Consider the following 20,424-nt stretch of genomic DNA (forward strand, 5'->3'; position numbering starts at 1 on the left):
GTGTCAATTACCCACAATTTTAATTTTTGCATTCCAGCAAGAAAAAATGTCCATGCTAAGTTATTGAAAATTAATTGTAAAAATCAGTGTAGTATTTATTGAAAAAAATAGGGATTAAGTTTATAGATAAGTACAAGTAATCAGAACCAGTTTTCATTTATTACTACTACAAATGCATTGCATATTGATAGCTGTATGACATTGTAACACAAACTGCTGAATACAAAGTTCATAACAGGAAGACCTATGTATTTTACAATTGTTTGTAAAAAAACCCCAAACAAACAACAACTGTTGACACACAATAATCAGTAATCAAATGACACATCAACTTTTCCATTTATTTATTTCAGTATGTAAGAGTAACTCTCCCATACTCTCTTCCACCAGTTCTCCTTCGAAAGCAAGAACAAAAAATTTCCAACAAAACTATGAATTAACAAAGCAAGCTACAATTTATTAACTGTGACCCAATGAACTGTGACATTTCCTGAAGTCTAAATTCCTTTTTAAAAAGCAGAATTCCTTGAAAAAATTTTCAGTTCAAAAAAATCAATGCAAATGGAATAAGCCTAACTCAAGCCTAAATAAATCCTTCTAAACAGCTAAGTAGTCTCAAATAATGGTGTCCTGAGCAACTATGGACATACCTCAACATACACTAAAAACCTTCTAATTTTATAGTTTTGTTAACATCAAAAATAACCCTAAATCCCCACACTCCAGAAACATTTAAAACCTACCAGTTAAGAGTTTCGCTTAATCACCATTCCAAACCAGATGCACATGAGGACTCAAGCTTCTCACTGCCTGCTGCATTTCCCCAGTAGTATATACCAATATTTCTACAAATGCATTAAGAACTTGCTTGAGCAAAGTCTGCAGCCAGACCTGAATGCACAATGTGTGTTTCATTCTTAGAGCTTAAGGATCCTCACACTAAGGCACCATATCCAACACTACTTGTGAAGATTCCTGGTATTGCAAAAGCTGCTTCTCCTCCCCAAATCAAACCACAACATACACCTTGCTACCCATATACCCTTCTCATTCTCAAATACACAAAATAAAAGAGTATCTGAACAAATAGAGTACAGTTTGTAAAGTGTTAAGTACAGATTTATCATGCAACCTCTCAACATTCCACGTTCATTTCATAATTCCGTGTGCAGTGTATGTTATAGTGGTTGTGTGGGAATGTCTCAAGTTCAAAGTTAATCTCATGCCTTTTTTTTCTTCGAGAGACAGTATTCAACGTTTCTTCAAGTCTTTCCATGGCTTCTGGGCATGCCTACGTTTTTAGTATCTTGGAAACCTATCCTGTCCCCTTTCGTATAGCTGTGACAAAAGAATAACGCTTAAGTTACGTTTTCAGTTACACTGTTGATACCTTTCCAGTTCTGCTGTTTGCACACTGCATATACATAAGAACAGCCAAGGGCATCAAAACTTAATGTTTAAAGAGAAAATACAAACATGTGATGCAACAATGAAGAATGCACATTCAGCACTGCATTCCCTTTTCTCTTTAATTACTGGTTTCTTAAAAATGGAAAAGAGATGAAGAAAGAACCCAAAGCAATGTGCAGCACTGGGGCCACTCACATATTCAAGTGTGAACTTCAAAATCGGATAAAGAAATTTCTTGCTAGTAAAAGAATATTTTCATATTTCATAGTGCTATCCCTATAAACCCTGAGCAGAATGTACCAAGCAGAAAAAAAATAAAGTGAAGAAAAAAAGCTCCAAATTGCACATACTCCTCTAAAATAGTTATAATTTCAGAGTTGTCCTATCATACCATAAATACTGTGATTAACATTTGAACCTTCAAGCCAGCATTAGCAATGGTTCAAAGCTAAACTGTCTCTGTAAAGAAGACATCAGCATCACATTTCTTGATTTGGAATTATTTTTAACCACAACAATTATCACTGTCTTAAGGGTCTTAAGAATAAATAAAAACCAAACCAAGTCAAGAAAATGAAAACACAGAATTTAACACATAGAAGGTTCAAAGTAACAATAAATTTTGAAATCCTATGCTGTGTAGTGAAGGAGATTCAACATAGCATGGGTACAGAGCCCATGTGTCGTTGGAGCATTCTTGCAGACACGTTCAATCTGTACGCTCTGCAGATTTTTAAATGTTTCGATTGTATACCAGCAAGCTTTTATACCTAAAAAAGAACATCACTTGAGGACTAGCAAGCCTGACACACAAGCTTACTATTAATACATTCATAAGTAGCACAAACATTAGAAAGGAATAGAAATTATTAAATTTAACTTCAATTATATTTTTGTTAATAACAAATATTGCTATAACAGCAACATCAAAAATGCCAGTAGTAAAAGGTCCATTCCAGCTAGCTTATCCTCACTGGCATTAAGTTCATTTTTACAAATCTTTAATACTTCACATTTCAAACAAGATGTGGAGCCATGTTATGAAGGACAGGATATATTTAAGGCATATTTATGATTATCTACTTTTAAATTATAGGTAAAGTAGTAATTACCTGCTTGTATTCACCAATGCAGTTCTGACAGCAGAATCTTTTCTGCTGACCATCAATAGTAAGAATATTGTTTCCAGCTCCTTTACTGGGCAAATACTCCCCGCAATGCTCACAGCAATTCATTATTAAACCATTTGCCATCCTGTATCTATTGAAGCAATGGTCACTGCACAGTTTATGAGTCATATTTTTAAAGCTAACTTCATGACGAATCTAAAGAAAATAAAAATAAAGAAGTATTTTATCACCAAACAAGCACAACATTGCCTGAAACTATTAGACAAGCCAAAAGTCATACTTTCAAGTACAATAATTAAAAGCAGATTATACTAGCTCACCATTTAAGAAGGGAGATGCTTCGCCAAAGCATCTCCAAAGTCTCCAAAGTTCTAGAAAAACACTGGATCCATAAGCTCTTGTAGCCTAGAGGCAAAGGATCTTGGCAAAGGTCCTAACAGTAAAATCCATGAGCCAGCAATGTGTCCTTGCTGCCAGGAAGGGAAATGGAATCCCAAGGTGCATAAAGAGTGTGGCCATAAGGTCAAGCAAGGTCATTCTCCCCCTCTACTTGCCCTGGTGAGGCCACAGCTGGAATACTGCATCCAATTCTGGGCACCCCAGTTCAAGAGAGACAGAGAACTACTGGAGAGAGTCCAGCTGAGGGCAACCAAGATAACTCGAGGGACTGAGCATCTCTCTTATGAGGAAAGGCTGAGAGAGCTGTGACTCTTTAGCCTGGAGAACAGAAGAGTGAGGGGGGACCGTGGTAATTTCTACAAATATCTAAAGGGTGGGTGCAAGGAAGATGGAGCCAGACTCTTCTCAGCAGGTCCCAGTGACAGGCAGTGGTCATAAACTAGAACACAGAAGTTCCATTTAAACATAAGAAAAACCTTTTTACTGTGGGGGTGACAAGGTGCTGAACAGGCTGCCAGGGAGGTTGTAGAGTCCCCTTCTCTAAGACTTTAAAACCCACCTGGATGCAGTCCTGTGTAACGTGCTCTAGGGATCCTGCTTTAGTGGGAGAGTTGCATCAGATGATCTCTAGAGGTCCCTTCCAACTCTGCTAATTATGTGATACTGTGATTCCACAGTAATTGCAGATTAGAGCCGCTGGTCATTTATGTGGATTTTATAAAATGACCCAGGTTTTACAGGCTAAGAGCATGGCATATTAAGACTGGCCAGACACTTATGCTGTGTAAAGTAGCAGCCTAAACACACCATCACGAGTAAATTAATATAATCATGAAAAACTAAAATTACATATATTCTACACATCTTTAAGAATATTTGCATCATCTTTCAAAAAATAAAGTCCAAAATACTACAACAAATCTTTGTTTTTTTACAACAGCAATTCTTCTGTGTGGGAGATCAGGCTTAAAAGATCCTGCACCTAATGAAATTGCTGACTTCAGCTAAAAGGTATCAGCAAAAGGCATTTCAAGTTTCTGGAACAAAAATGAAATATTAACCTCTTTGAATTATTTCTTCCTTCAGTTGCTCTTCACAAATATTAAGCCTGTACAGCTTAATGTATTACCACATATGAAAATACTGCATCATATTATTTTCATTTCTCTTATTTCAGAATCTAAGTTACTGATATGGTCATTATTGAGACAGGTAACAGAAATAAGAGTCAAGCAGACCTCAGTTAGTTTACCACAGATAGTGCATCTTGATTTATTCAAAGCTCCTTTTGAGGGATTCTGCTTCTCTTCATAGAAGGATAAACACGACGTACTGCAAAACTCCTGGAATGACTCACTTGAATCAACTTGAGCAACAATGGTACCTTTCATTGTTGTTATATCTCTGAAAGACAAAAAAACCCACCCTCTAGTGTGCTTGTATAGAAATACATATATTTAAAAAAAGAACACTTTACATCTAGTAAGATTCATTCTTTTTTAACACTTATATTTCAAACGGGGTTTGTGGGTATACACTTGTTAGTTAAATGTAAACCAGCTAAGTTTAGTACTGCTTTAAGTACTGCAAGTACAATGTCCTTCCTGTGTAGAAACCAAATTTTTTGTTTGGATTTGGATTCTTTTTGTCCCCATTATATTATTCTAGAACAAAGTGACATTAATGCACCATGAGGTACCAGTTGTGGCAAACTGTATCTTACAAAGAGAAAAAAAAAAACAAAAAAAAAAAAAAAAAAAAAACTGGCACAGCAAATTTAGAACAGCTCTTTGGAAGTTCAGACAACAGCTGCATTTAAGTTTTGTATAAAAAATTCTGATTTATAGTAAGTGGTAAGAAATAGGTCCTTACTGGTATATAACTCATCTAACTCTTGTATATATTTCCTCTCATATCAGGATAGGATTACAGAAAAAGAAAAGGTGGTTTTCCTATGCTTATAAATTCAACCTAGAAGTTTGAAACTCTACTGCAAACTTTCCTAGAAATTCTATAATTTACAATTTTTTTTAAATTTAATTCCATCATTACTTCAACCTCACCCTTTGCCCTCTAAGTGAAAAAAAAAATCTTGACATACAGGAGATACTAGCAGGCAGAATAAAAAAAATCTTGACTGGGCATGTCTGGATCTCTATTGACATCACAATGGATCACAAGTCTGAAAAGACAAGCTGCAGACACTCAGAGCTAGAAGCCCTAAACAAAGATGAGTGAAAAGGATTGGAAAAAAGCTGTATGCTTCCTGAGACAACTCCCTTGAAAATAAACTGGTAGTGCCCCTGGATATTAACACTTGCAAGCCTGCCTTCTTCCATCAACGCAAAGTCACCAGATTTTGGCTTGCCCTTCAGCAAGTTAGCAAGGACTTGTGCTGGGGAGTGTTAGCCCTCCTGTTCTGCAAAACAAAGCCAGCACTCCTGCCCTGAGAAGTTTACAGTTTCTGGCCATAAACTCTCAAGTTTCTGGACTTATAAACACTTTTAACTTGTACCAAAGCACAGAACTGTGAACTCAAAGAGTAATACAAGTCAATAAAAATTATAAACACTAAGGAGAATGTCAGGCATCCCCTTTCCTTTCCCTTACTCCAATTCTTATGCAGTTTATGTAGTTAGAAAGCTTTGAAAGACTGCTAGAGAAGTCATCTACAATAAAATATATAAGAGTTTTGACTTCTCAGATTGAGTTAGATTTTTTTAAAAAAGCTATTGCAGGCTTCACTTTTCCCACTTAACATACATATTTAAAGATAAATATGAGCATTACCTCTGAAAGTTTGACCTATGACTAGGTCTATCAACTACTACCATCTGTCTAACCTACATTCAGGATCTCCTGGATTTTGCTCGAGTTCCCAAATCCTTTTACTGACCTGCAATCCGACAATATTACATCTACTTCAGTATGAAAAGAACACACAAGCAAATAGTCAGCAAATACTTGGTCTAATTAACTTTTATGTATAAAACACAGCTAGCTGTATAACTCATGGTGGTTTACAGACTACCATTTTCAGACTACTGAAAAATAAGCAGGAACTGTTCAGCCTGGAGAAGAGAAAGCTCTGGGGAGACCTGAGAGCAGCCTTCAAATACCTGAAGGGGGCCTACAGGAAAGCTGGGAAGGGACTTTTCACAAGGGCATGTACTGATAGGACAAGGGGAAACAGTTTCAAACTGAAGAGGACAGATGAGATTAAGGTCATGTAGTGACAGGACAAGGGTTTAAACTGGAAGAAGGTATATTTAGGTTAGGCATTAAGAGGAAATTCTTTATAGCGAGGGTGCTGAGACACCCGTACAGGTTTCCCAGGGAAGCTGTGGATGCTCCATCTCTGGAGGCATACAAGGCCAGGTTGGATGGGACTGGGAGCAACCTGGTCAAGTGGGAGGTCTCCCTGACCATGGCATGGTGGGAACTAGATGATCTTTCTGCTCCCTTCCAACCTAAACTACTCTATGATTCTACAGTTCTACGTACAAGTTGGCAGAGAGAGCACAGAGTGCTTTTAACTAGCTCTGCAGAGGTGAGGGCAGTGACCATTTTAGCTTCTACATGTATTTTTTAAAAGCTTATATTTTAAGTTTGCAGTGTCCTGAGACACTAATACAAAGAATACCAATACTTCCTATAGTTTATTTTCGCTGAATCTCAAGGGAAAAAAAGATGTACTAACATCAGTAGCTTACAAATGTATCCACAAAATGAATCCACCACACTGCATAGTGAAGTAGAAATTTTTTCAGTGGTTTAAATTTGCAACTGAACAAAGACCATCACAAACCACCTCTCAAAACAAGTATCAATGAAGGCAGTTTATTGCCTTCTTAATTCAGGAAGAATTCACCATTTAACCAGTGTCATTGCTGAGTGTACTGGGTTGAGACAATACTGAAAAAAACATGAAAAAGTGCAAGAATCTCTGTTATTGGTACACTGAAAGAAAAAGACACTAGAGCTATTTTGTACACCTAATATTTCAATAGTACAATTAGGGAAGACCTCTCTTTGGATATTTTAAGTTTGGGAAATACTGAAAAATTACAAGCCAAATTTAACAATAATTCAGAATAAGACAGTTCTTGGTATGTTCACCTCTACCTCTACTGCCCACTTAAGGTATCTACAGTTTCAAACCTGCCACAATTGCCTCTATGGGGAAAGTCTAAGGCTTCTGCTCTCTACAAACTTCTTCCAGCTCCCAAACTTCTTTCAGATTCTTTCAAGTATCAATTTCTCCTCCTTTTAAAGCCTCTTGATATTTTTTCTTCATCTATCAAAATAAATGCTTTCTATACAACACAAGGTCCATTTTTCTTCATAAAGGACTTCAGATATAAAGAATCTATCTTGTCACAGAAGCTATTATAATCTGGACACTTTATGTTAAGAAAAAAAAACCCATGATTTTTAGTGTATTTGCTTCACAATCTGCCATACTCCGAATTCAAAAGGTGGTAGACTTTTTATGTTGTAATAGCAGACACAGTGAATTCAACATTTCCAAACAACACTGCATTTAGTACTTCAAAGTCAGATTTATATAATTAAGCAATTCTCAGCATGAGAATCAGTATAACTACTTTTAGCTGCTAATGTGAAACAAATAAAAAAATCCCTTACTTTCTCGCACATAACACAAAAGTTCTTTGGAGTGGTTTGTGTGAATGATAGAGGCAGCTAGTAGAACAAAAAAGGTGAGCTGATCTTTCCGCTGATATGCAGTCTGTCCCTTTTAAAGGCTTTTGCAGTTGCACATTACTTAATAACAGGGTGACAGGCTGGAAATCTGTTTAGGAAGTGATACACAGATGACAAATCCACATGATTCCTAGAGGAAGCTGACTAGGGAGATCATATATTATCCAGAATCTTCAAAAAAACAAACAAAAACAACCAAAACAAACAAAAATAAGTGAACAGACATGCACATATATATAAAATTATATTCATAGACATAGGACTATAAAACCATTTTTTCTGTTGGAGCTGATGATTAACATAAGAGAGATGTTATTTCAGAAATTCAGGGTTTTAAGTAAAATGCTGTTTGATGGTACCATTCTCCATTGTGAAAGCTTCAGAACATGAAAAAATTACAGGATGTTCCCATCCTTTATCTAGTGACAAATTCTGCAGACCACAATCCACTTGCAGTGGGCTTGCAAACTGGCAATTAATGTGTAAACTGGTAAAGTTATGGAAGTTCCAAGTCTTCCGCAGTAGAAATCAATGAACCTAGAAAATAATACTTCATTTAGTTCTGGCAGTACACAAACCCACACCTCTGTGCTCCAGACTCCACTGGTTTTCTATCTGCATTTTAGACAGTAAATTACTATGTAATTATGTTATCTTTGCCCAAACTTTTGTAGCATAACATGCTACAGAGTAGCTTTCATAGAGGAACTTGAAAAAAACTTTTTATCCAAGGTAAATACATCTGCTAGACACATGCTTCTGTTAAATTACATGCTCAGTATCTTGGTTTGGAGCAGAATAAACAGTTCAGGGGGGAAAAAAAAAACAACCCCCAATTAAAATGTAATGTCTAGGCTTTTCTCCAGAATTTAAGCTTCCATTTTAAATCATTATTACTAGAATTTAGCAACATTTGATCTTGTGAAGAATACCAAGAATGATACATCACTTAAGCATGAATTAAATCTGGATAGGAACTATTAAAAAACCCCAAAAATCAAAAACCAAAAAACCCACCCCCAACACCTTTACACACATTTTCAATATATGTCAGCTACTTCGAATACTGTTACTGCACTTGAGACTTACCTTTCAAGCTTTAGATTCCCAGCATCTAGAACAGTAGTTTAATGTTACTTCATTACTGAAGCAATGTTACTGAGCAATGAACACCTGCATAAATATTACTCCATTTTCTTTTCTGGTGACTATTTTCAAGAGTAAACACAACACTTTAAAACTCTGTAACTTCAACTAACAAAAACCTTAATCTATACACTTCAGCAAATTGCCTGTACCTTATCTTTCGGGAGGAATTATTTTTGTCCATAATCATTCATTAAATAGAAGGCACCTTTTCTTCATCCTACTTTCAAAGTCTCTTTTCCCCAAGAGGATTCTCTTAACAAAATATTCTGCTGCATAGTTTTAAAAATAATTTTAGGGACAAAGTTCCAAGAACTCCTGGTTACAGCAACAAACACCATATGCTCCTTAGCAAGTAGAAAATAATTTTTTGCTGTGACTTTGTAGCTATCAAGGATGCTCTGTTTCTCAAGAGATGTAAAACAAGCTGGAAGTTCAGCCACTGTAATGCGTGAGGGTAATTGAAGAACTGGTACAAAGAGGTGAGGGAAAAAGGGAAAGCAGAGCAAAACACATTCCTCTTTAAACCATTGAAGAAGTTCACCTGTAAAGCATGATTACCAATACTGACAAACTAAGGTATGTTATTAGAGTGCTTAAAGGTAAAAATCACTTGAGTGCCTCCTTCAAACGTTTCTATACTATGTCTGCTACTTCAGATACATTTATATCCCATTAGCACATTAACAACAAAATATTTTGAGATTCTACTCTTTTCTCCTATCTTTCAAGAGGGAGTACATTGTCTCATGTATTAGAAATACACAACATAAGCAGCAAAGTTACATGTGCTGGTAATTCCAGTAGCACTCAACTACCACTTATGAAAACTTCAGCAGGCTGGGTTCATTTGAGTTTGAAACTTTCACCAAGTCCACCTAGGAACTCATTATTTCAATACTTCCTTAGCACCTTACAGCTTCAGATAGCCTCCCTTAATTGACATTTTATTACATTTCTCATTCTATAAACATACCAAAAGAAAATCTTAAGGTCTCCCTGCCTTTCCTTTCACTTCTTCCACATCACACCTTCATAGACATTTTTAAATTGTGGCTTTTCTTCACATGCCACTTTTTAACCATGTCACCTTCTCCACTTTATATTCTCTAAGAACAAACCATAAAATCTGTTTTTCATGTCCTTGAACTAAAAATGTATAACACTTTTACATTTGTGGAGTCATCCTGCACAAATGACTCAATTAAATTCTTTTTTTAAAGAAAAAAAAATAAAACACTACATTGGCACAACCTAGGACAGAGGTAAGAAGGAAGATACTAACCAAGTTTACAGAGGCATGCAGCTCTAGAAATATATTCAGCTACACTTACATTAATGACCCAGCTCAGATCAGGGCAATTCTGAACTGCATCCTCCATTTGCTAGGTGTTGGTTCTGGTTTTGAAGCACAAAAACTGTATTTCCTTCACAGAAACAAAAGCCAAGTTCCAGTCCAAAAGCACTTGAAAATTCTATCTATATGGAGTTCTGTTCACCAACATGGACTTAAGCCAAAATTTGTGATTTGGCCCCTACAACACTGTTGCTGCTAAATTAGAGACATGGTTTTGATGGGTAAGAAAACGGCTAGACAGCTGCACCCAAAGATTAGTTAACAGCAAAATGTCCAAGTGAAAACCAGTAATGAGTTGTGTCCCTCAAGGGTCCACACTCAGAGTGATACAACTTAACATCTTCATCAACTCCACAGATCAACTACCAAGCTGAGAGGTAGAGCTGGTAAGCCAGAGGGAAGGGGTGACATCCAAAGGTTTGACTGGCTTGAGGAACGGGCTGAGGAATGGGCCCTCATGAACATCAACAAGAGTAAGTGCAAGGTCTTTCACCTGGATCAGGGCAATCCCCAACAGAGTCAAGCAAGGCAATTTCCTCTTTTCTGGTGAGACCCCATCTTGAGAACTGCATCCAACTCTGTACTGTCCCCAGTACAAAACAGACAAAGAAAGGCAAAGAAAGTTGGGGTTGTTCAGCCTGGAGAAAATACAGCTCTAGCAAAAACTTAAAGAAGCCTTTTGGTATATTAAGAAACTTAAGATAGATGGAGAGATACTTTTTACCAAGATCTGTAGTAACAGGGAAAAGGGCAATGGTTTTAAATTGAAAGAGGGTAGATTTATGAGTAAATTTTTTTTTTATGACAAAGGTGGCGAGACACCGGAACAAGATGCCCAGAGAAGCTGAAGATGCCCCTGGAAGTGTTCAAGGTCAGGGCTTTGAGCAACATGATTGAGCAAAAGATGTCCCTGACCAAAGGGTGATGTTGGACTAAATAATCTTTAAAGGTCCCTTTAAACCCAAACCATTCTGTCAAACGTACTGCAATGCTTACCAGGGGCATCAGGTTCTGTATCACTGTGTTGGAAAGATGTTTCTTCATTAAGCATTTACTGCTTCCTACAGTGGAGGCATTTAGCTGAGGGCAACAGACTAACACTGATCCAAAAGTAATTTTCTTAACCATATACAGCATCATAGAATCATTTAGGTTAGAAATTACCTAAAGACCATCAATTCCAACCATAAACTTAACACTGCCAAGTCCACCACTAAACTGTCACTAAGCACTACATCTGAACATCTCCAGAGAGGATGATTCGAGCACTTCCCTGGACAGTCTGTTTCAATGCTTTGTAACTCTTTTGGTGAAGAAACTTTTCCTACTATCAAATCTAAACCTCCCCTGGCACAACATGAGGCCATTTCCTCTCATCCTATCACCTTTCACATGGGAAAAGAGACCCACTACAGCTTCCTTTCAGGTAGCCGTGAAGAGCGAGAAGGTTTCCCCTAAGCCTCCTTTCTTCTAGATTACACGAATCCTAGTTCCTTCAGCCACTCCATGCAAGACTTGTGGTCTAGATCCTTCATCAGCTTTGTTGCCCTTCTTTGGACACACTCCAGCACTTTAATGTCCTTCTTATAATGAGGGGCCAAACACTGAACACAGGATTCAAGGTGCAGCCTCACCAGTGCCGCATGCAAAGGGACCATCACTTGCCGAGTCCTGCTTGCCACACTGTTTCTGAAACAAATACATACATGTATTTGCCAGACCCTCAGCATCAGCAATTTCCCTCTGTTTTTCTAACATGTCACATGTCCTAACTTTTTTGTCCTAGAGAAAAAAATTTTTTAAAAAGTCAGTATCAGAAACTGTACATGTTGCAGGCTTCAATGCTTCAAATGCTCTACAAGGGGAAGCAAACAGGGAAGTAACGTGTTTTGGAGAAGATGCATGCTAGAATGTCTTTAGGTAACAAACCAGCTGCTCTGTAAATTGATGTATGAAGTCTTCAAGCAAAGCTCTGATGTTCAAACTCTAACTAGCAAACCCCTAAAGAAGGGGCGGCATGTGAAAACTAAGTTTGCTTTGCAACTTCTTACATCCTGTTTCTGAACTATAAGCAGTGTTTTCCAGTTCATGATTTTCAGATTACCTAAATAAGTATTTTCATAATCTATATGCTTAAATTAGCTAAAGAAGGGTCTCCAAGTCCACTGGAAATATTCTAGAAATCTGGAAATCAAAACAGATGGAAAATCACTGATGCAGAAGAGATTAATTCATCTTTAGCAGCTTAGACTGGAATTGATAGACTGTATTAAAATATTTAAATCAAATACTTCCGGTCTTAATATCAGAGATTTCCAAACAGGGCAGGGTTAACTTTAGTAGTGAGGTTGTTTCTAGCAGAAAAGAAGGCAACTCTCCAAGGCAAAAGAAAAAAATTGAAAACTTCCCCGAAAAAACCTTATTACATTCTTTGCAAGTACAAAACAATGTTTCTCTATTTCTCTTTATTCTGCAGCTCCAATGTTTCTCATGTTGTCGTTTCTTGTAGTATAAAGCCTATTGTCCAATTAATAGCTGTGCTGTCCTTTCCACCTCCTGTATTCAATCTCTCAATGCCTCATTTGCCACTTTATAAACATAGCCTCTTAGTTTCTATTTTACTCCTTTCCTTTTACCTGGCGGCTGCCCTTACAGGGTCCCTTTTTAACCTAATGCTTTTTTATTTTTCAAATACAAAACACAGCCATAAAACCACTGCATATGTACACTTTGAAATAAGTCTCATTCTCCTGTAAACTTATTTTAACTCTGTTTTGAATGAGTCTTTCCTTCTGAACATAATCTAGTTTTCGAATACTGCTATGGTCCCAGACTATCAGATTTCACACCAACAAAATTTTTGGTGACTTGTTTGTTAATGACACCAAAAATGAAAGGTCCAGTATTTAAGAAAGCACATCCTGATTTTTGGAGACATTGCTTTCCTCAAGACAAACAAAGGCATCAACTTTAAAGTAACAAATGCTCTTAATTCTCATGCCCATCTACTTACCACCTGTGATAACAATCATTATCCATGTCTACGGAGTCAACCAGCAATTAGTGGGAATGCTGCTTTAAAAGATATAAAGCAAAACATCCAGATTATTAAACACACTGCTAGTTTCAATTTGTTGGATGTGTTATTTAAATTTTTGTTGAAAAACAGGTAAAAAAACTACCCACGTGAGCAAAATAAGAAAATTGTACATAACAGAGTCTATTGCTTCCTGGATTCATAAATGTTTTAAAATTTGCCTTCCAAAATTATCCTAAAGTAGTCTGAAATTAAACCTGTAAGAAAAGTGATCTGGCTTTTTCCCTACACTTCTAATGTAACAGGGCAGCAGAGTACGAGCATGTGTTGTACTTGGAAGGTTTTTAGATAGCTTGTATTTAGATATCTTGAATTCTGCACACTAGCAATAGCAGAAGACCATTCATGGCTTCTCCATTTGGATTTTAGCAATATCTGTTTACTTGCCAAATCAGTAGACAAATATACTGCTATGTACACAGAAAATACCAGCACAAACCCAACCAACTTCATACTGATTATATAAATATTACCACAGGATATTAAAGAGCAATTACAAAGTACATATAACTTAGTACAAAAATATGCAAGTCCACAAATAATTTGGACCTTGTTTTGTTAAGCATTGGACAGTACCAAGATTGTTCAGTATGCACAAAATAGCGACAGACTAGCTACTTAGTGACTTAAAAAAGCCTTTTAAAATCTCAGGTTTTTTGCGAAGTCTAAATTATATCTTAGATTAACAGAAAGTAGATCAGTAAAGATATTACTTAGAATTTAACCTTGGATGCCATTATAATGAATAATTATTAATTACCCCAAAAAGGTACAGAAAGTTTGCACAGAAGTCACTGATGTTTCCTTTTGCTGTCAATTACAAAGGGGTATGGCTTAATTGTCATGAGAGAAAGTTCTTCTGTTCTTGGATCATGAAACATCTAAATGATCACTAACTACTAAACTGGGATAAATTTACCTGCTAAACAAAGACAAAGGCTGTGATAGAGATGAAGAAAACCATATGGATTAAGCTAAAAACCCAAGGAAGCATCAGTGCAAAAAATATTTTAATCAAGCATCCTAGTAGTTATTTCAGCTTTGAAGAAAACTATAAAGAATTGCACCCTTACCAGGATTCATGATGAGTCGCAGATTCTCCATTTTGAAAATACATCTCCAGCCACATTCATTCTACCAGGATTGAAAGGTCCTACACCAGTCTTGGTCTTGTGAAGTCAAAGATGGGGTGTATGTTTGCATATTAACACCGAAATTACTTGACTGCAGTCCGTTAGATACATCTCCCATGTTGGCATTCTGCAGTGATGTAACATGTGTAATTATTAAGTTCATGTCACGCCCTTCAGCATTTTCTAAATGACCATCACTCACAGAGCTCATAGGACCTGTTTCTAATGTAGTAACATTAGCAATCTGAATTTCAGAGTCTGGTTCTGTGGTTATACCACTATTACCTATTCCTGAATTTACCTTACTTCTCGAAAAACCGGAAGATGAGAATTCCATATCGTTGATTCTCTATTTTTACACTCTGGAAGTCTTCGTTCATTAAACTGGAAGCATTCTTCTCTTGTCCTTGATTAGTTTCAATGTCGTCTTCATCATCAATAATAATAGTTTCACTTATACTCCTCTTCTGAGAGTTTAAGTCTTTTGGAGAAGGAAGCATTTTGCAATCATTTCCCTGAAGTTCTTCATTTTTTGATGATGTAAATGCAGCTTCCTTTGATCTGCTATCAGTGATGGCAGAATTGGTGGGGAGGTTGTATAGGTTCAACAAAAACTACATCATCATCATCTTCTATAGATGAGTTCTGGAACTTACTAGTCTAGAAAACTAAAGAAACCTGGCGGACCTCCAAATGTATTTCCTACATTTGCAAGACCTGCTGCCATGGTTTGTATCCTACTAATACACCAGAGGTGTGTTCAGACAGTTCTATATCCTCCCAGAGGACTCAAGTCCATTCCAGATCTGCTGTTTAAAGAAAAACAAAGCAAGAAAAAACACACCCAACTTCAGAGTAAGATAGAACTTTCCAATAACAGTTCTTAAAAATAACTACAGAATTAATAGTTCCAGCTTTTACTTGGTTTTCTTCCTAAGATCATGTAAAGAAAAAAAAAAAGTTTCGCTATGATCTCTTTTTGAATGCCTTAACATTTATTTACTTTCTAATGCAAAAAAATACAGCAATTAGCAACGTTTCCCACACAATAGCTACACATCATTATGTTCAGCAGTGCACACATACACGCAGGAAACAAATTTTTATGGCATTAATTACATGATCCTGATTTCTCAGTCCCTTTCCCACCCACACACGCATACAGTGATTCTGTAATACTGATTTTGCTAGTCTGCAAAGCAAAACCAAAATTTCAGATATGCAGAAAGAAAATTTAAATTCCTATTAAGTTTCATATCTACTAGAAATGTTAAGAGTTTCAATATCAACAAACGTATACAATAAAGGCTGAAGTGCATATTCAAGTGCCTAACAACAATTACAAAAAAAAGTCAACATTTTGCGTGTTAGCTTTTACATTTGACTGATTTTTCCCCAGTTCTACACTGCCAAAGCTCTTAGGTGGCCCCAAAATAACTGGAGCTGGAATAACTAAGAACTGCTGTACACAATGAGCAACAGTACCACTGGTGAGCAGTGGAAGGTACACAACAACCTCTTATTTCCAGCCACTACCAGAGATGGCTCATTTGAGGTAAGGACTTAGGACCTCATGTTCCATTGCAGCTTTTAAGGAATTTTTTTTTATCTTTCTTTCTTTCTTTTTAAAAGCAATTGATCTTCTTCAGGACCCTCCCCAAACAGCTACTTTGTCTGGGAGCTTGTTTGCCCTTTAGTAATCCTTCAATTTGAAGTGTGTGCTGTTTATATTTGTCAACTGTCCCATGAGTTAAACAAATTATAAAAGGTAACCTGAATATCTAATTTCTGTACCTGTAATTTCAAACTGGTATATAACCAGTGATTAAGTACCAAAGATCTCTCTAAAAACAGCTGTACTAATAAGCCGTAAATTAAATTGGTCTTGATATATACTAGAAAAATTTAGACACAATTACATTATAAGTTGGTAATGTCTTTGTGTATACACTACTGTGTGACATCACTAAGCTTTTTTATAAATCCTTTATAAAGCAAGGTAAATAGGGGATCTAGAAGCACCCAGCTCACCAATACTTACCCATCCAGAAATCCACTGCAATCTGTTTTACCTTAATACGTTGCTCCAAGACCTTTTTTTTTTTTTCGTTCCTGAAGGTAACCTGCTCTTTCTTGATCAACTCTGCTGCCCTCTGCAAAAGCAGTGTGTTCTGAAACAGGGTTGAAACAAGATTAGATAGTCAAACAGTATCTTCATCTCTTCTTCACCAAAACCTGCCTGGACACTCTCCTGTGCAACCTACACTAGGTGACCCTGCTCTAGGAGGGTGTTGGACTTCATCTTTCAAAGTCCCTTCCAACCCCAAACATTCTGTGATTCTACCAACTATGTTCATTAAACTAACTTCCTTCTAAATCTACCACTTACGTTCAAGCCTGACTTTAACCACTATCATCCTACAACATTAGAGAGAGAACATCAGTCTACACAAGTAGACTTTACACGAGTAAAGTAGTGACAAGTACTGTTTATTTTGTATTTTCAACTGTGTCAATCATATTTCCAGAATCCTTCTGAAGAGACAGACAGTCATAAATGCAATTAAATAATCAAACTCTAGAATTAAAAAGTATCTGTAGAATATTTAACAATGCTTCAAGTAAACTGAGATATAGAGAAAAAAAATATTAACAGTTACATTTCTTTGGATTTTAGTGTCAACCACCTTGATGCTTGTAGCATAGTATACTATGCTACAATTAAACACAGCAAAAGAAAAATCACAGAATATAAATTATAAATCAGGCTTACAATGGCAACAGAAACCTTTTCAAAATTGTATATATGCACTGCAGTGGTACTTAGCTAAGGTTCACGCATCTGTAGATTATATTAACATATCATCATTCACAAGAGACTGAAGACATTCAAAGTTCAAGCCTATATTTATTCTTCAGGTTTTATAATAGTCATTAGGTTTTTCAGGCTTAGCAGCATTTTTAGAATATAGAGTATCAAACTGTGTAGCTTTCTCCTGTCTGAGAACAGCCCATCAAATCCCCAAACAGTGAAGAGGCCCAGAGGAATAAAGCTCAAATATTCTTTTATGCATTTACAACTTCATTAAAGTTCTCTTGTCCATTAAGTGAGAGGCAGCAGGGTGAGGGCTGAGGGGAGAAACACCAAACAGCAAAGCTGTGAACCCATTAATCCTAGAAGAGAGGCAACCACTTTTAATTCCTTTATGTGTTACCCTTACAGCCAAATGTCATTATGTAATAGCATTTAACTTGCAATAAAGGTAACATTCAATTGGAATTTAAGAGGATTTTTACAAAAGAAAAAATGTATTATTATCAATGCAGTTGGCCTGTACCTCCCTGGAAATCAGTTACACTGAAGATAAATTTAATCCAATTTTCTCTTTTACCTATCTTATTTGTCCTCTAGGGCTGAATAATTCAGTGTTAGATTTCCCTACATCTCAGCTTTTGCTGAAAAGAAGTCACTCAGTTCCCTGATTCTTAGTCTACAGGTTTATTCCATGTATTTTCTTTCTCGACAAGGACAAAAGTATCATAAGCACATAAAGCTTTTAATAAAGTTTTAAATGTACCTGAACAGATGGAAGCAAAGAAGAAATGAGACAATGCCAAGACTATACCTCAGGCCTGACTCAAACCTTTGCTATTCCCATTTTTACAAATCCTTAGTAGAGCGATGGACTTGAACTGTATTACATGGACAAAATATATAGCAAAAGTAATACTCAAAACACATCTTTTTGTCTAAAGGCAAAGGCTCTTTAAAAAGATTCTAATGACCTATATTGGTATGACACAAAAATAAGAGAAGTTTACATGCTTAACTGTTAGTCTACAGTTTAAAGTAAAATCTGCATATAATTCCTCAAGTATCAGCTCCTATCTCTGTAAGACTCAGCAACAAAATTACCCAAAGAATCAGAGAATTTCCCCCCCCCAAAAAAAATTTTCAAAATGAGGTACCTTGCCTTCTATAAATGCTAGTAACAAGGAGAAAAACTACACAGGCAATGTCAATGTCAAAGTCAGTATTTCTGAATTTTTCTAAAAGGAATTATAAGAAAAATGAAAATGAGGTACTAGGATAAACCTCACAACTGCTAACAAAATATAGAATAGAAACATTTGTTTCATTGCTAGAAACCTGTAAGACTGATTAGACTGATCACTGGAGGAATTGTTGAGACTTGGAAGAAACCTAAGAAAATTCAAACTGAGGAGACCTAATCTGTAGAAAATGTATGTACAATAGTGCTGCAGAGCTCAAGGCTTCGTGGTAGTGCGAAACTACAGGCACCAAAACTACAGCTGGATGGAAAAAGAAACACTATCAGCATGCAACAGCCTTTCCAGAACCTGCCTTTGTGTGCCTTCCAATTAGGCTACATCATTTCTGTAAAAGTCTTCATGACAAAATAAATTACAATTCCATAGCTTCCATTCATGGCTTAATTGCTAGAAGAAATAAAAGGCAAAATGCAGGCACTTCTATGGAAGGATGGCAAATACAACAGCTTTCAAGATAGCCAGGTTAATGAACACTTTTTAGGCCAAATCTTAACTCCATAGCTGAATGACAATATAGTTTTAAATCTACGATGAATTGTTGAAATTGGGGCAGGGAGTGTGTCTACCCAAAAAAAAGTATCAACTTCACTTTAGAAAGATAGAAACAGGAATTCAGAAGTCTTTACTAAGTCTCATTAGCAATACCTGGAATTAAGATAACAGAAGAGGACACTTATGGTAATGTACAACTGGAGCAAAGACAAAAATTACTGAGATCCAGCCAAAACAGGGCACTTAAAACAGAAATCCAAAGTAGGACCAGTATATGTAAGTGCTTCCATAAAAAAGCTTGAAGCCCCAAAATAAAAAAAGCAGAACTTGAGAAACTGCTTTTCAGATAGCACATACCTGAGCCATCTTCTAAAGTGAATAGAGCAACAAAATTCAGGCAGAACTGAGGTACAAGCATAGGAGCAAGAGGGGGATGATTCATTTGCCCCCATGAAGGATACTACTTTCTGCTAGAAAAGCGCGTATCCTAACAGAATTATTTACCTCCACATTTAAATTCCATATCCAAACTAGAAGAAATAGCATATTAATGGTATACTACCAACAACAAAAAAAATCCAATCCAAACCAACCGAACAAAAACCACCACTGAACAATGGAGACAAATTCTTACAACACAGCCAACTGTAATCAGTTTTAAGACTAACTGGAAGAAAAATAACTCCTGATCTAATTCTGAGCCACACAACATAGCTCAAGATGTAGTTATCCAGATAGCACTCCAGAAGAGCTTATTTAAATGCCCAAGGGCATTAAGAAATTATATATAAAAACTCATTACGTCAACATTTGGCTTCAAAAAGGAGAACTGTGAAAATTTCAGTTAAAATAAAATGGGAAAGAACAGCTAGAAGAGCAAAAAGTTTCTTGAGCACACTAAGACCATTTAAAACCTCACTATATTAAATGTACAACCAATCTACAAAGACCATAGGAAACCATGAAGACTACCATCAGGATGTTTCTGAGATGCTGAAAATTGGTAGGGGGAAACTTCATCTCCATTTGCTTTTTTTGTTTGGTTTTTTTTTGTTTGTTTGTTTTAATGCACAGTTCCGGACAGGCTGTTGAGCTATGTCAGAGCAAAGGATTGTCTAAAATCCTCATTCTTGCCAATTTTACATACAGTAAAATTTTCCTAAAAAGAGTACCCAAGAAGCCTGAACTGCAGTAGAAAACACAGAATTAATTCTTTGCACTGATGCTGAATAAGGAAAAGATCAGGGAAAACCACATCTAAGCTCTCGTTCTAAAGGTCAGATCAGAGGAAAAATGTCGTATCAAAGTGCTAATAGAAAAGGATTTTAGAACAAATCACTAGGGCTACATGGCATTCACTTAAGATTTCTAAAGACAGTCAGAAATGTTGCATTTCAGCATCTTAAAGCAATTACTTAAGCAGAAGACAGTAACAATTACCCACATAATTACAGACTACAG

The 20,424-nt window shown here is 36.4% G+C and overlaps 1 protein-coding gene across 1 annotated transcript in view; it reads right to left on the reverse strand.

Moving 5' to 3' along the window:
• ZMYM2 (zinc finger MYM-type containing 2) overlaps positions 1-20,424 on the reverse strand; it is an 83,640-nt gene that overhangs the window by 47,555 nt on the left and 15,661 nt on the right. Inside the window, 9 exon segments of the mRNA XM_030461179.1 lie at positions 2,523-2,735; positions 4,178-4,343; positions 7,587-7,752; positions 14,485-14,746; positions 14,749-14,783; positions 14,786-14,985; positions 14,987-15,072; positions 15,074-15,206; positions 16,439-16,568. Of these exon segments, the coding sequence (XP_030317039.1) occupies positions 2,523-2,735; positions 4,178-4,343; positions 7,587-7,752; positions 14,485-14,746; positions 14,749-14,783; positions 14,786-14,985; positions 14,987-15,072; positions 15,074-15,124 (1,179 nt within the window). The 5' untranslated portion in view covers positions 15,125-15,206; positions 16,439-16,568.

The sequence above is a fragment of the Calypte anna genome, chromosome 1 (assembly GCF_003957555.1).
Source record: "Calypte anna isolate BGI_N300 chromosome 1, bCalAnn1_v1.p, whole genome shotgun sequence".
NCBI lineage: Eukaryota > Metazoa > Chordata > Aves > Apodiformes > Trochilidae > Calypte > Calypte anna.